General features: G+C 43.9%; 1 protein-coding gene across 2 annotated transcripts in view; it reads left to right on the plus strand.

Annotated features, from left to right (window-relative positions):
- The window catches only part of LOC311049883 (unconventional myosin-Ic-like), a 117,109-nt gene that overhangs the window by 78,929 nt on the left and 23,254 nt on the right, over positions 1-14,926 (plus strand). For both annotated transcript variants that reach the window (XM_084063790.1, XM_084063791.1), the window contains exons 12-17: positions 585-690; positions 2,822-2,902; positions 4,998-5,089; positions 6,206-6,300; positions 12,140-12,186; positions 13,749-13,829. In XM_084063790.1, coding sequence (XP_083919916.1) covers positions 585-690; positions 2,822-2,902; positions 4,998-5,089; positions 6,206-6,300; positions 12,140-12,186; positions 13,749-13,829 — 502 coding nt within the window. The remainder of the gene's footprint in view (positions 1-584; positions 691-2,821; positions 2,903-4,997; positions 5,090-6,205; positions 6,301-12,139; positions 12,187-13,748; positions 13,830-14,926) is intronic.

Consider the following 14,926-nt stretch of genomic DNA (forward strand, 5'->3'; position numbering starts at 1 on the left):
TTAATCGCATATCAATATTTGACCTGAGAACAGTGAAAAGCATTTTTTTCAAATGGATTTTGACATACGTCTTTATGTACATACATACAACACAATGTTGAGGTATTTACACTTGACTCTTGAGTATTTACAATTTTCAATACTTTTACTTCTCCACTACATCTCAGAGGCAAATATTGTACTTTTACTCCACCACAATTATTTGAAAACTTTAGTTACTAGTTACTTTGTAGATTTCGATTATTATTATAAAACATACATTAACTATGTGAAAATAGCAGATCTACAAGCGCAAAGCATTGTGAGCATGTAGATCTGCTATTTTCCACCACTGGAGGCTGGTAGAGTGTGTTGTTGTTACTGTTGTTTTATAGTCGTTTAATTAATTATTGATAAAAATTGCCCGCATGTGACCCGCATCGATAATTTTTCTGTAATTAATTGATCGCAATTAACGCGATAAAGTGCCGGTCCTAATAATAATATATTTAAGATACATACTGTAAGAGCTGAATAAGTCGATATGGATTTTAATGAATGTGTTTCACTTTCTGCATGAATTAATGAATATGTTAATGTCTCAGTTTTGAACAGTTCTGTATAAACTACTGTAATGAGAAACTACAGCAGCTCTTCATAGAGTTAACCCTGAAGTCTGAACAAGAGGAGTATGAGGCTGAGGGAATCACGGTGAGACATGTCTGTCTGTCTGTACCTGTCTGCCTGCCTGCCTGCCTGCCTGTATCACTCTCTGTGTATGTCACTCTCTCTCTCTCTCTCTCGCTCTCGCTCTCGCTCTCGCTCTCTCTCTCTCTCTTTTGGGCTTGTTTTCAAATATACCTGGTTGCTTGTTTCTCTCGTAAAACACTGGCAACACTGCTCTACAGTCCCACCGTGGCCAATAAGTTAATGAACAATTCATAATAAATTAATAAAAGCTCCAGAAGGCTATTCTTCCCTTTTCATATAACTGTAGTCCCCCAGCTGTCCAGAAGGTGGCGTAAGGCCTACCTGTTTCCTCTGTGGCCGTTCTGTCTTTCTCTGCAGCAGAACCCCCAACACCCCCCCCCCTCCCACACACACACACACACACACACACACACCCTCCTCTACAAGACAGAATACAGTATTTACTTTCCTTTGAATATTTGTATTGTATAGCAGAGAGAGAGAGAGAGAGAGAGACTCACCACTGTTTAGTCAAAGAGTCCATTCAACTCTGGGAGGCTGTGTGTGTGTGTGTGTGTGTGTGTGTGTGTGTGTGTGTGTGTGTGTGTGTGTGTGTGTGTGTGTGTGTGTGTGTGTGTGTGTGTGTGTGTGTGTGTGTGTGTGTGTGTGTGTGTGTGTGTGTGTGTGTGTGTGTGTGTGTTAAGTAACTCCTTGCCTCTAGTGTTGGCATGTCTGGTGTTGTTGTAAACACTCTTTTCTTGGAAAACCACTCTCTCTGTGTGCGTGTGTGTGTGTGTGTGTGTGTGTGTGTGTGTGTGTGTGTGTGCATGAGTGAGAGAGTGTGTGTTTGTGTGTGTGTGTGTGTGTGTGTGTGTGTGTGTGTGTGTGTGCACGCTTCATGTCTGCTGTTGTTGCAACAGTCTTGTCTTGGGAAATCTGCAGCTGTGTGTGTGTGTGTGTGTGTGTGTGTGTGTGTGTGTGTGTGTGTGTGTGTGTGTGTGTGTGTGTGTGTGTGTGTGTGTGTGTGTGTGTGTGTGTGTGTGTGTGGGAGCAGAATTCCAGCATGCTTGTCATTCTGAACATAGTGTAACATGATTACATTAAATATGATTATGATAATAATATGTAGAAGAAGAACAGCATGGCTCTAGCCTTGATGACCTTGCAGTCTTATGCAAATGTTAAAGGACTAGTTCACCCAAAAAAAATGACATTTTCTATCAATTAAACACCCCATGAAACCTTGAATTCATGGGGATTTTTTTGTTTACTTGTTTGTAAAGATGCTAATGTATCCGGTAGGAGACACAAAGTAGACTCTTTGAGTCTCCTACCGGAAATACACACGCTTATGTAGACAGATGCTATGTTCATTTGTAGATCTGCCTAAGATTGACTTCTACACTACCTAGCCTGGCAGAGACCTGTGCTCTGAGGAGAACATGCTTCTAGTTATTATTGATTTGTTGTTATTGTTTCCAGTGGGAACCAATGCAGTACTTATTAATATTATTATTAACATTAATATTATTATTATGATTGTGTGGAACGCCCTACCAAAAGGAGTAAAGGAGTGTAAAACCTTACTCTCCTTCAAAACTGCCCTAAAGATACACCTTCAGGAGGCTGCAATTGGAAAATTGCCCCTGTCTAAGTCCTAACCTAACCTACCCCCCCCCCCCTCTCCTTCTTCTTTTGTACATATTTCTCACTCTTCATACCAGTAACCTGTAAACTGATTGTATGACATTCTGTATAGTAGTGTGTATATCTGTCTGTCTCTTATATGTCATCATGATTTGTGTGCATGGGGATCTCATCTTAAACAAGCTCAGTGCTTAATGAGTCTTCCAGTTTAGTAGACCTTGTATTGTGAATTTGTACTTCCATGTACTGTTGTTCTCATGTCTTACTAAATAAAGTACATCAATCAATCAATCAATCCAGTGGGAACCCGTGCAGTACTTATTATTAATATCATTAATATTCATATTTTTATTTTATTATGATTGTTTCCAGTGGGAACCAGTGCAGTACTTATTATTAATATCATTAATATTCATATTTTTATTATGATTGTTTCCAGTGGGAGCCAGTGCAGTACTTATTATTAATATCATTAATATTCATATTTTTATTATGATTATTTCAGTGGGAACCAGTGCAGTACTTCAACAACAAGATCATCTGTGATCTGGTGGAGGAGAAGTTCAAAGGAATCATCTCTATCTTGGTGAGAAATTATCATTATATTATTTATACATGATATGTATATTATAATCTCTATCCTAGTGAGAATACAGCGAAACCTAACCAGACAGACAAACAGCTTGGAGACCCAGACACTAGTGATGCGCGGGTTGACCCGGGACCCGCGGGTCAACCCGCGGCGCGGGTGGGTCGAGTCACAATCTCAGCGGCAATTATGCGGGCTGCGGGTGAGCGGGTCAGCCGCTCTCACACGCAAAAAAATAAATAAAAAATCACATGCTCTTGTTTTGTCTTTATTCCTAATAAGAATAAGAATAATAACAATAAAACAGTTTGAATACACTTGGGGATTATTTTCTAACCATGATTTTACAGAATAAAAAAGAAATCGTCGCGGGTCGCGTGGCGGGTTGAGCCATAGATTTATATATGGGTTCGCGGGGTGGGTTGAGGCGGGTTGGGTTCCAACCAGCTAACTAATGTTTCAACGTTTTTTATTGTCTTTAATAAATCAGTGCTACTGAACACCCTGTACGTCTGTGTGTGGGTTTTACAAATATTGAACCAATGAAAAGTATTAAAAAGCTCTTCTGACTAAACCTCTTAACTCCATTGCGTACATCCATTCTACAACAACCTAGGTGTACGCAAAGATGATTTTAAACTCACCATGGTGACAACTGATGATGTGTTTAAAAAATCACACCCAGTGTGAAGTGAGCGGTGCTATTTATGAGTTATTAATTTCATCATGCATCTCGGTAGCCAATCACAGCACGTCCTGCGAAGTGACGTGCTTACATTTTTTACATTATTATTAATTTCATCATGCGTCTCGCTAGCCAATCACAGCGCGTCTGTGAAGCTTGAAGTTAATTTCATCATGCGTCTCGCTAGCCAATCACAGCACGTCTGTGAAGCTTGAAGTTAATTTCATCATGTGTCTCGCTAGCCAATCGCAGCACGTCCTGCATAGGCGGGAAAACGTTCACACCTATGCAGGACGTGCTGTGATTGGGGCGTGTTTTCCACAGCATGGCGTCACAGCGAAAGACAAATTTTCACGACGGAAAGAAAAACTTTCACCACGGATGGGCCCTAAACCCTCTTATAGGAGCGGTTGCACCGCTCAAAAATTTGATATGATAAGCTGAAAGCAATTGGTTTTGATGGTACATCATCAGTGAGCTGCTGCTACCTGGAGGGGAGAGAACAGGTGGTGGAGGTGAACGGCCTCCCCCCCCAACCCCCCTTCCACAAGGAAGCATACTAGGGCCTTTACTGTTCCATATGTAAATGACATGACATCACTGTGACTGCAACTTGTTCCTGTTCGTGGATAATCTCTCAAGAACAGATTCTGCTCTGCGTTGGAATCTGTCGGTAGCCGTGTTGACAACCCGTGCGCATTGGTTTCAAGTGGGTGTGCCTTCAGATCAGGAAGCAGGCCGCGCTTTAGCCAATCAAATGTAGTGGGCGGGATTCACGTGTCCGTCCACCCTTCCCCCCTCGAAACTAACCGAAATTAATTTAACAATAGCGTCCTCGGAGCAGACAAAACCACAGAAAGATATTCACATTTTAACTTGCTCTTTCATCATAGAAACAAGTGGGCTTATAACCAAAACCATCCATGTTCTCTGGGAGAATTTGTGTTAGTGTTCTGTGTAGAAATATTGTTAGTGGGAATGAAAACATAGTCGCACCAACTATGAAAACATAGTCGCGCTGAAGGCAGACACAAACCCCGGTTTCCTTGCGCACTGGTGTTTCGTTTGCTTCCTGCCAGACCCAACAGACATAGAACAAACAGCAGAGGTCGCTGTTTTTCATTTTCAGTTGGGTCTGGCTACGCGAGACTAGTTTGTGGATGACTGGGCTCTGCTGGTCTTGCGGGTTGAAAAGTGATCTGGGTTCACACTGGATGAATGTGATAACAAACTGTCATTACACCTGGTTAGAAACAGAATTTAACCACACCAGTGACATCACCTTCATAACGTCCTCTCTTATATCTTATCGTAACGTCTCATATCTTATCTGATAGGACGAGGAGTGTCTCTACCCTGGTCTTTATGTCTTCTATAACGTCCTCTCTCTCTCTCTCTCTCTGATAGGACGAGGAGTGTCTCCGCCCCGGAGACGCCAGTGACATCACCTTCCTGGAGAAACTGGAGGACACGGTCGGAGGCCACGCCCACCTCGTCACGTTAGTTCACTTCCTGTTCACTTCCTGTTCACTTCCTGTTCACTTCCTGTTCACTTCCTGTTCAATATCCTTTCATTCCCAAAAAAAAACGTTGTTTTTCTTTTTTCTTTTTGGGTGGCCCACTGGCCCAGCGGCCCACCGGGTGCTGTGTGTGTGTGTGTGTGTGTGTGTGTGTGTGTGTGTGTGTGTGTGTGTGTGTGTGTGTGTGTGTGTGTGTGTGTGTGTGTGTGTGTGTGTGTGTGTGTGTGTGTGTGTGTGTGTGTGTGTGTGTGTGTGTGTGTGTTTTCATAGACCTGATTACTTGTTTTTCGGATTGCTTGTTTCTCTCGCCAAACCTGGCAACAGAATCTGCGACGCTAAACGCTCTAATGTTTTTTGTATAAGTGGTGGCAACATTTTGTGACACCACACGGGTCTTCCCAACAATAGCTAAGATTGAAGTCAGTGTGAACATGGCCAAATAATAACTTAATAGGTAAACTAGGTCTAATGAAGCACGCTAGCATTTAGGCTAACCCTCCTGCCTGAGGCTGCAGTAAAACTTGCACTTGTCTGTGAATGAGGGGGGCGGAGCGGAGCACGGTTACTGCGGGGGGCGGGCCGTCTCCCCATTCGTGTCGCCATTGGCTTAAAGGAGTGAAGGACAGCCAGGACAGCCAATGACACTTAGGTGTCACTTAGGTGTCGGACTATGTCCCAGCCTGTCTGTAGACCCGGCGCTCTTCGAGCACCTGGTAAAAACAACTGTTGCTTGTTAAATAGTTCCTGTTGAAGCACTGGGATGTGTCCTGGTGTGTTTGGGGCTGTTAGAACATCATAAACCCAGCCAGGGGGGATCAGCATCCCATGAATGAACCAAAGCCAACACAATGAAACAACATTCTTACATTTATAATAAAGAAAACCTTAAAAAAAACGTGGATGTATGTTTGTGTTGTGTTTCTCTGCAGTCACAAACTGTGTGTGTGTGTGTGTGTGTGTGTGTGTGTGTGTGTGTGTGTGTGTGTGTGTGTGTGTGTGTGTGTGTGTGTGTGTGTGTGTGTGTGTGTGTGTGTGTGTGTGTGTGTGTGTGTGTGTGTGTTTATGTGTGTTCATGTGTGTGTTGTTTCTCTGCAGTCACAAACTGGCGGATGGTAAAACTCGTAAGCTGATGGGTCGAGACGAGTTCAGACTGCTGCACTACGCTGGAGAGGTCAACTACAATGTTAACGGTGGGTGTTATGTGATAATGTGTGTCCGTGTTAATGTGTGTCCCTATGCTGAGAGGTGGCTGTTATGTGTAAATGTGTGTCCCTATGCTGAGAGGTCTTCTCTCTTCTCTAAAACACTCTGGACAACGCTCCACACGTCCTAGACTCTTCTCTCTTCTCTAAAACACTCTGGACAACGCTCCACACGTCCTAGACTCTTCTCTCTTCTCTAAAACACCCTGGACAACGCTCCACACGTCCTAGACTCTTCTCTCTTCTCTAAAACACCCTGGACAACGCTCCACACGTCCTAGACTCTTTTCTCTTCTCTAAAACACTCTGGACAACGCTCCACACGTCCTAGACTCTTCTCTCTTCTCTAAAACACTCTGGACAACGCTCCACACGTCCTAGAGTCTTCTCTCTTCTCTAAAACACCCTGGACAACGCTCCACACGTCCTAGACTCTTCTCTCTTCTCTAAAACACCCTGGACAACGCTCCACACGTCCTAGACTCTTTTCTCTTCTCTAAAACACTCTGGACAACGCTCCACACGTCCTAGACTCTTCTCTCTTCTCTAAAACACTCTGGACAACGCTCCACACGTCCTAGACTCTTCTCTCTTCTCTAAAACACTCTGGACAACGCTCCACACGTCCTAGACTCTTCTCTCTTCTCTAAAACACTCTGGACAACGCTCCACACGTCCTAGACTCTTCTCTCTTCTCTAAAACACCCTGGACAACGCTCCACACGTCCTAGACTCTTTTCTCTTCTCTAAAACACTCTGGAAAACGCTCCACACGTCCTAGACTCTTCTCTCTTCTCTAAAACACTCTGGACAACGCTCCACACGTCCTAGACTCTTCTCTCTTCTCTAAAACACTCTGGACAACGCTCCACACGTCCTAGACTCTTCTCTCTTCTCTAAAACACTCTGGACAACGCTCCACACGTCCTAGACTCTTCTCTCTTCTCTGGACAACGCTCCACACGTCCTAGACTCTTCTCTCTTCTCTGAAACACTCTGGACAACGCTCCACACGTCCTAGACTCTTCTCTCTTCTCTAAAACACTCTGGACAACGCTCCACATGTCCTAGACTCTTCTCTCTTCTCTAAAACACTCTGGACAACGCTCCACATGTCCTAGACTCTTCTCTCTTCTCTAAAACACTCTGGACAACGCTCCACATGTCCTAGACTCTTCTCTCTTCTGTAAAACACCCTGGACAACGCTCCACATGTCCTAGACTCTTCTCTCTTCTCTAAAACACTCTGGACAACGCTCCACACGTCCTAGACTCTTCTCTCTTCTCTAAAACCCTCTGGACAACGCTCCACACGTCCTAGACTCTTCTCTCTTCTCTATAAAACTCTGGACAACGCTCCACACGTCCTAGACTCTTCTCTCTTCTCTAAAACACCCTGGACAACGCTCCACACGTCCTAGACTCTTCTCTCTTCTCTAAAACACCCTGGACAACGCTCCACACGTCCTAGACTCTTTTCTCTTCTCTAAAACACCCTGGACAACGCTCCACACGTCCTAGACTCTAATCTCTTCTCTAAAACACCCTGGACAACGCTCCACACGTCCTAGACTCTTCTCTCTTCTCTAAAACACCCTGGACAACGCTCCACACGTCCTAGACTCTTCTCTCTTCTCTAAAACACTCTGGACAACGCTCCACACGTCCTAGACTCTTCTCTCTTCTCTAAAACACTCTGGACAACGCTCCACGCGTCCTAGACTCTTCTCTCTTCTCTAAAACACTCTGGACAACGCTCCACACGTCCTAGACTCTTCTCTCTTCTCTAAAACACTCTGGACAACGCTCTACGCGTCCTAGACTCTTCTCTCTTCTCTAAAACACTCTGGACAGCGCTCCACGCGTCCTAGACTCGTCTCTCTTCTCTAAAACACTCTGGACAACGCTCCACGCGTCCTAGACTCTTCTCTCTTCTCTAAAACACTCTGGACAACGCTCCACACGTCCTAGACTCTTCACTCTTCTCTAAAACACCCTGGACAACGCTCCACACGTCCTAGACTCTTCTCTCTTCTCTAAAACACCCTGGACAACGCTCCACATGTCCTAGTAAGTAAGTAAGTAAATTTTATTTGTATAGCACTTTTCACAGAGAGGACTCACAAAGTGCTTAACATGCAGCATAAATAAAAAAAACAGCAAAAAACATTCAATAATTAGAAACAGAAACAAAACAAAAACACAATGCTTCTCAGAGAAAAAGTATACAGCAGACATATATCACCATTGGAGGAGAAGCACAATGACATTACTCAAAAGCTACACTCTTCTCTCTTCTCTAAAACACTCTGGACAACGCTCCACACGTCCTAGACTCTTCTCTCTTCTCTAAAACACTCTGGACAACGCTCCACACGTCCTAGACTCTTCTCTCTTCTCTAAAACACCCTGGACAACGCTCCACACGTCCTAGACTATTCTCTCTTCTCTAAAACACCCTGGACAACGCTCCACACGTCCTAGACTCTTCTCTCTTCTCTAAAACACTCTGGATAACGCTCCACACGTCCTAGACTCTTCTCTCTTCTCTAAAACACCCTGGACAACGCTCCACACGTCCTAGACTCTTCTCTCTTCTCTAAAACACCCTGGACAACGCTTCACACGTCCTAGACTCTTCTCTCTTCTCTAAAACACCCTGGACAACGCTCCACACGTCCTAGACTCTTCTCTCTTCTCTAAAACACCCTGGACAACGCTCCACACGTCCTAGACTCTTCTCTCTTCTCTAAAACACTCTGGACAACGCAAACACTCTGGACAACGCTCCGTGCGTCCTAGACTCTTCTCTCTTCTCTAAAACACCCTGGACAATGCTCCACGCGTCCTAGACTCTTCTCTCTTCTCTAAAACACTCTGGACAACGCTCCACGCGTCCTAGACTCTTCTCTCTTCTCTAAAACACTCTGGACAACGCTCCACGCGTCCTAGACTCGTCTCTCTTCTCTAAAAAACTCTGGACAACGCTCCACGCGTCCTAGACTCTTCTCTCTTCTCTAAAACACTCTGGACAACGCTCCACACGTCCTAGACTCTTTTCTCTTTTCTAAAACACTCTGGACAACGCTCCACACGTCCTAGACTATTCTCTCTTCTCTAAAACACCCTGGACAACGCTCCACACGTCCTAGACTCTTCTCTCTTCTCTAAAACACTCTGGATAACGCTCCACACGTCCTAGACTCTTCTCTCTTCTCTAAAACACCCTGGACAACGCTCCACACGTCCTAGACTCTTCTCTAAAACACTCTGGACAACGCTTCACACGTCCTAGACTCTTCTCTCTTCTCTAAAACACCCTGGACAACGCTCCACACGTCCTAGACTCTTCTCTCTTCTCTAAAACACCCTGGACAACGCTCCACACGTCCTAGACTCTTCTCTCTTCTCTAAAACACTCTGGACAACGCTCCACACGTCCTAGACGCTTCTCTCTTCTCTAAAACACTCTGGACAACGCTCCACACGTCCTAGACTCTTCTCTCTTCTCTAAAACACTCTGGACAACGCTCCACACGTCCTAGACTCTTCTCTCTTCTCTAAAACACCCTGGACAACGCTCCACACGTCCTACACTCTTCTCTCTTCTCTAAAACACTCTGGACAACGCTCCACGCGTCCTAGACTCTTCTCTCTTCTCTAAAACACTCTGGACAACGCTCCATGCGTCCTAGACTCTTCTCTCTTCTCTAAAACACCCTGGACAACGCTCCACGCGTCCTAGACTCTTCTCTCTTCTCTAAAACACTCTGGACAACGCTCCACGCGTCCTAGACTCTTCTCTCTTCTCTAAAACACTCTGGACAACGCTCCACGCGTCCTAGACTCGTCTCTCTTCTCTAAAAAACTCTGGACAACGCTCCACGCGTCCTAGACTCTTCTCTCTTCTCTAAAACACTCTGGACAACGCTCCACACGTCCTAGACTCTTTTCTCTTTTCTAAAACACTCTGGACAACGCTCCACACGTCCTAGACTCTTCTCTCTTCTCTAGAACACCCTGGACAACGCTCCACATGTCCTACACCCTTCTCTCTTCTCTAAAACACTCTGGACAACGCTCCACATGTCCCAGACTCTTCTCTAAAACACCCTGGACAACGCTCCACACGTCCTAGACTCTTCTCTCTTCTCTAAAACACTCTGGATAACGCTCCACACGTCCTAGACTCTTCTCTCTTCTCTAAAACACCCTGGATAACGCTCCACACGTCCTAGAGTCTTATCTCTTCTCTAAAACACTCTGGACAACGCTTCACACGTCCTAGACTCTTCTCTCTTCTCTAAAACACCCTGGACAACGCTCCACACGTCCTAGACTCTTCTCTCTTCTCTAAAACACCCTGGACAACGCTCCACACGTCCTAGACTCTTATCTCTTCTCTAAAACACTCTGGACAACGCTCCACACGTCCTAGACGCTTCTCTCTTCTCTAAAACACTCTGGACAACGCTCCACACGTCCTAGACTCTTCTCTCTTCTCTAAAACACTCTGGACAACGCTCCACACGTCCTAGACTCTTCTCTCTTCTCTAAAACACCCTGGACAACGCTCCACACGTCCTACACTCTTCTCTCTTCTCTAAAACACTCTGGACAACGCTCCACGCGTCCTAGACTCTTCTCTCTTCTCTAAAACACTCTGGACAACGCTCCATGCGTCCTAGACTCTTCTCTCTTCTCTAAAACACCCTGGACAACGCTCCACGCGTCCTAGACTCTTCTCTCTTCTCTAAAACACTCTGGACAACGCTCCACGCGTCCTAGACTCTTCTCTCTTCTCTAAAACACTCTGGACAACGCTCCACGCGTCCTAGACTCGTCTCTCTTCTCTAAAAAACTCTGGACAACGCTCCACGCGTCCTAGACTCTTCTCTCTTCTCTAAAACACGCTGGACAACGCTCCACACGTCCTAGACTCTTTTCTCTTTTCTAAAACACTCTGGACAACGCTCCACACGTCCTAGACTCTTCTCTCTTCTCTAAAACACCCTGGACAACGCTCCACATGTCCTACACTCTTCTCTCTTCTCTAAAACACTCTGGACAACGCTCCACATGTCCCAGACTCTTCTCTAAAACACCCTGGACAATGCTCCACACGTCCTAGACTCTTCTCTCTTCTCTAAAACACTCTGGACAACGCTCCACACGTCCTAGACTCTTCTCTCTTCTCTAAAACACCCTGGACAACGCTCGACATGTCCTAGACTCTTCTCTCTTCTCTAAAACACTCTGGACAACGCTCCACACGTCCTAGACTCTTCTCTCTTCTCTAAAACACCCTGGACAACGCTCCACATGTCTTACACTCTTCTCTCTTCTCTAAAACACTCTGGACAACGCTCCACATGTCCCAGACTCTTCTCTCTTCTCTAAAACACCCTGGACAACGCTCCACACGTCCTAGACTCTTCTCTCTTCCCTAAAACACTCTGGACAACGCTCCACATGTCCCAGACTCTTCTCTCTTCTCTAAAACACTCTGGACAACGCTCCACACGTCCTAGACTCTTCTCTCTTCTCTAAAACACCCTGGACAACGCTCGTCCTAGACTCTTCTCTACGTATTTATTTTTTGTCGCATTCCTACAACAATAATTTGTTGGTCATCAAATTACAGTCTTAGAATGCGACAAAAACAAATAAATCTCCATGAATTCAAGGCTTCATGGGTTATGTAATTGATAGAAAATAAGTAATGTTTTGGGTGAACTACTTCTTTAATAATACTACTACTAGTAATAATAATGATGATGATGATAATAATAATAATAATAATAATGATATTAGTCTTTCTCTCCAGGATTTTTGGACAAGAACAATGACCTTCTCTTCCGGAACCTGAAGGAGGTGAGACTTTAGACTCATTTTGATCATTAACTAATGATAACTAATTATGATACAATTACATCATTATGATATCAATATATCATAGGGTTAAATTCCAAGTATTATTTCACTATTTCTTTTCAAGATCTTTTTGAAAATAGCAGATGTACAAGCTCACTGTGAGCTTGTAGATCGGCTATTTTCACCATATATATTTATTCATTCAGATGGGGGTCTGCGAAGAAATACAATCATTTGACATGCACATGTCTGAGAACTGTTTAAACAATAATACAATCAAAAACCCCAAAAGTAACTACACTTTAAAAACAAGCCCAAAACCCTTTTCAATCAGTGGTGAGTCACCGTCTAAATGCTAAATAAAAAGTGAGAACGCAACGACACGTTGACGTTTTCACTAGAGAGTGTCCCATGGATTAAAGTTCTCAGTCGCCAAGACTGATTTCAGTCATGTGGATTCCATGGAAGCCAGAATGTCTTCTATGGAAGCATGTTGCGCAGCAAAAATAGCCGATCTACAAGCTCTCAATGCGTCTGCGACGCATTGAGAGCTTGTAGAAAGGCTATTTTCGGTTATTTTAAGATTAGAGCATTTGAAGTGGTCAAACTAGCAATATGTTCAGAAGCATCTTCCATAATATCTTAATCGTCTCGGATAAAGGTTAAAGCCTGAATCTGTGATTTCTTCACATGGTTGGCAGTATGTAGAACAGCAGGAACACTATTACTAAAGCATCCAAATTTGACTGTTGATTTGTTTAGGAATCGGCGCTAGTGTGTGTGACACACGGTTTCACAAATCACACATTAGGACATTTTCAGTCGTGAGATTTAATGTTGCTTTAATCCATGGTGTCCTCATCTAAACGTGGCCTTAAGTCACCTTTACAACGAGGTACAGCTTGTAAGGATCACACATTTGTGGAATGAGCAACACAGCTAAACGGGGAAAAAAAAAGATATACTATATCAACACAATACCAATTGGTATTATTTAAAGGGGAGAAATAATCGACCGAAGTTGAGTTTCCGAACGTTTTGTGGGCAGTTTAGTCAAAACAAAACAAAACAACAAAAATGACTGAAGATTTGGGTCTTCACATAACTGCAGTAAGATTCTATAAATGTTATATAAGCATATTTACTCTCTGGTGGACAAACCAATAAATTATATATCATGCATCCATGTAAAAACTAAATAAACCCTTACTTCCTATGACAGACTAATCACAGTCTAATCACTGCTTCCTTTCACTTCCTTTAGAAGCTGGATTTATTTTGATTGATTGATTGATTGAATAGTTAACAGTGTGTCTAAACACACAGAGGTACAGTTCCATACAAAGGATGCTAAAAGGATTAAAACCCAAGAAAGCACTGTGACTTGTTTCCATTAAGGTCACGTGTGTGTGTATTCAATTCATCCAAACATTTAAAGACTAACAATGATATACAAGCATTGCCTATCCTTATTGTGTGTGTGTGTGTGTGTGTGTGTGTGTGTGTGTGTGTGTGTGTGTGTGTGTGTGTGTGTGTGTGTGTGTGTGTGTGTGTGTGTGTAGGTGATGTGTATGTCGGAGAACAAGATCCTGAACCAGTGCTTTGAGAAGGAGGAGCTTACAGATCGGAAACGCCCTGAAACCGTGAGAGAGACGCACACACACACACACACACACACACACACTGGCCCTCATTTATCAACGCGGTGCAGACCAAATAATGGGCGTACGGTGAGATCACCGCAACTTTCTGCATTTATCAATATATCCTGACATTGAGTTGCAGTTGTTGACGTTGGCTACACCCGTTTGTTCTACTTATACCTGTGGAGCAGCATTGTCTTGTTGTGATTGTGACTGTCTGACAGGCATCTGGACACATGTTATCCACTCCAACATGTATATATATCTACACTAATAAATGTAAAATATAACATGTTATAAACTCATTTAAACAAACGTCTTTAACTCTTTGACTGCCGTCGACGCGTTTTCGAGTCAATCGCTACTTGGTCCACTTGGCCGTCGACGCGTTAGACACGCCGATAGCTTTTTCATTGTTCAATCGGTGATCGCGCTGTTCTGTGTATTTTTCACCATCAGTTTCTCTTTTTGTTCACTTCACACTCACCCGGATGCAGATTCATTGGGGTTTCGATTCCGGTTCTCGGTTTTATCTTAAAGATTTGATTTTAGGCCAAAATAGGGAAAAAAACATTTTTTTTCACACAGTATAAAACACGAACGGAAAGTTCCGGTTCCATTTTCTTTAGTCTGGATGACGAACAGTGATCGTCGTTGTGTTTACCAACGATCTGAAACCCCATCATAAGCTAAGTTAAGATAAGATGGCCTGTGGAAGAGCGGCAGAAATACGCAGCCGGATATGACGTTTGGACGTTTGGACCGAGAGAGAGAGAGCGCAGAGGTCGATCTCCGCTCTCTGCTGATCTCTGCTGGTCGATCTGCTGTGTTTGTTTATAAACACAGCCAGACAAACGATTTAAATGGATATAATATATACAATTTTGTGGTTATTCTTCATGCTGTGGATTCATTTGGACCATCGCAGGAGATTGGACTTTTATAACCGTCCCAACACACACCAGCCTTCATCCATTAATGTTTATGCATTCATTCATCAGTCACTCCATAAACGTTCACATTATGAGTGCCTCTCCAGGCCAGGTTATCTCTCATTAACGTGGCGACACAGGACTCACTGCAGCCCCAGTCTCACA

This window comes from Gymnoscopelus microlampas (genome assembly GCF_963454915.1).
Source record: "Gymnoscopelus microlampas genome assembly, chromosome: 8".
Lineage (NCBI taxonomy): Eukaryota > Metazoa > Chordata > Actinopteri > Myctophiformes > Myctophidae > Gymnoscopelus > Gymnoscopelus microlampas.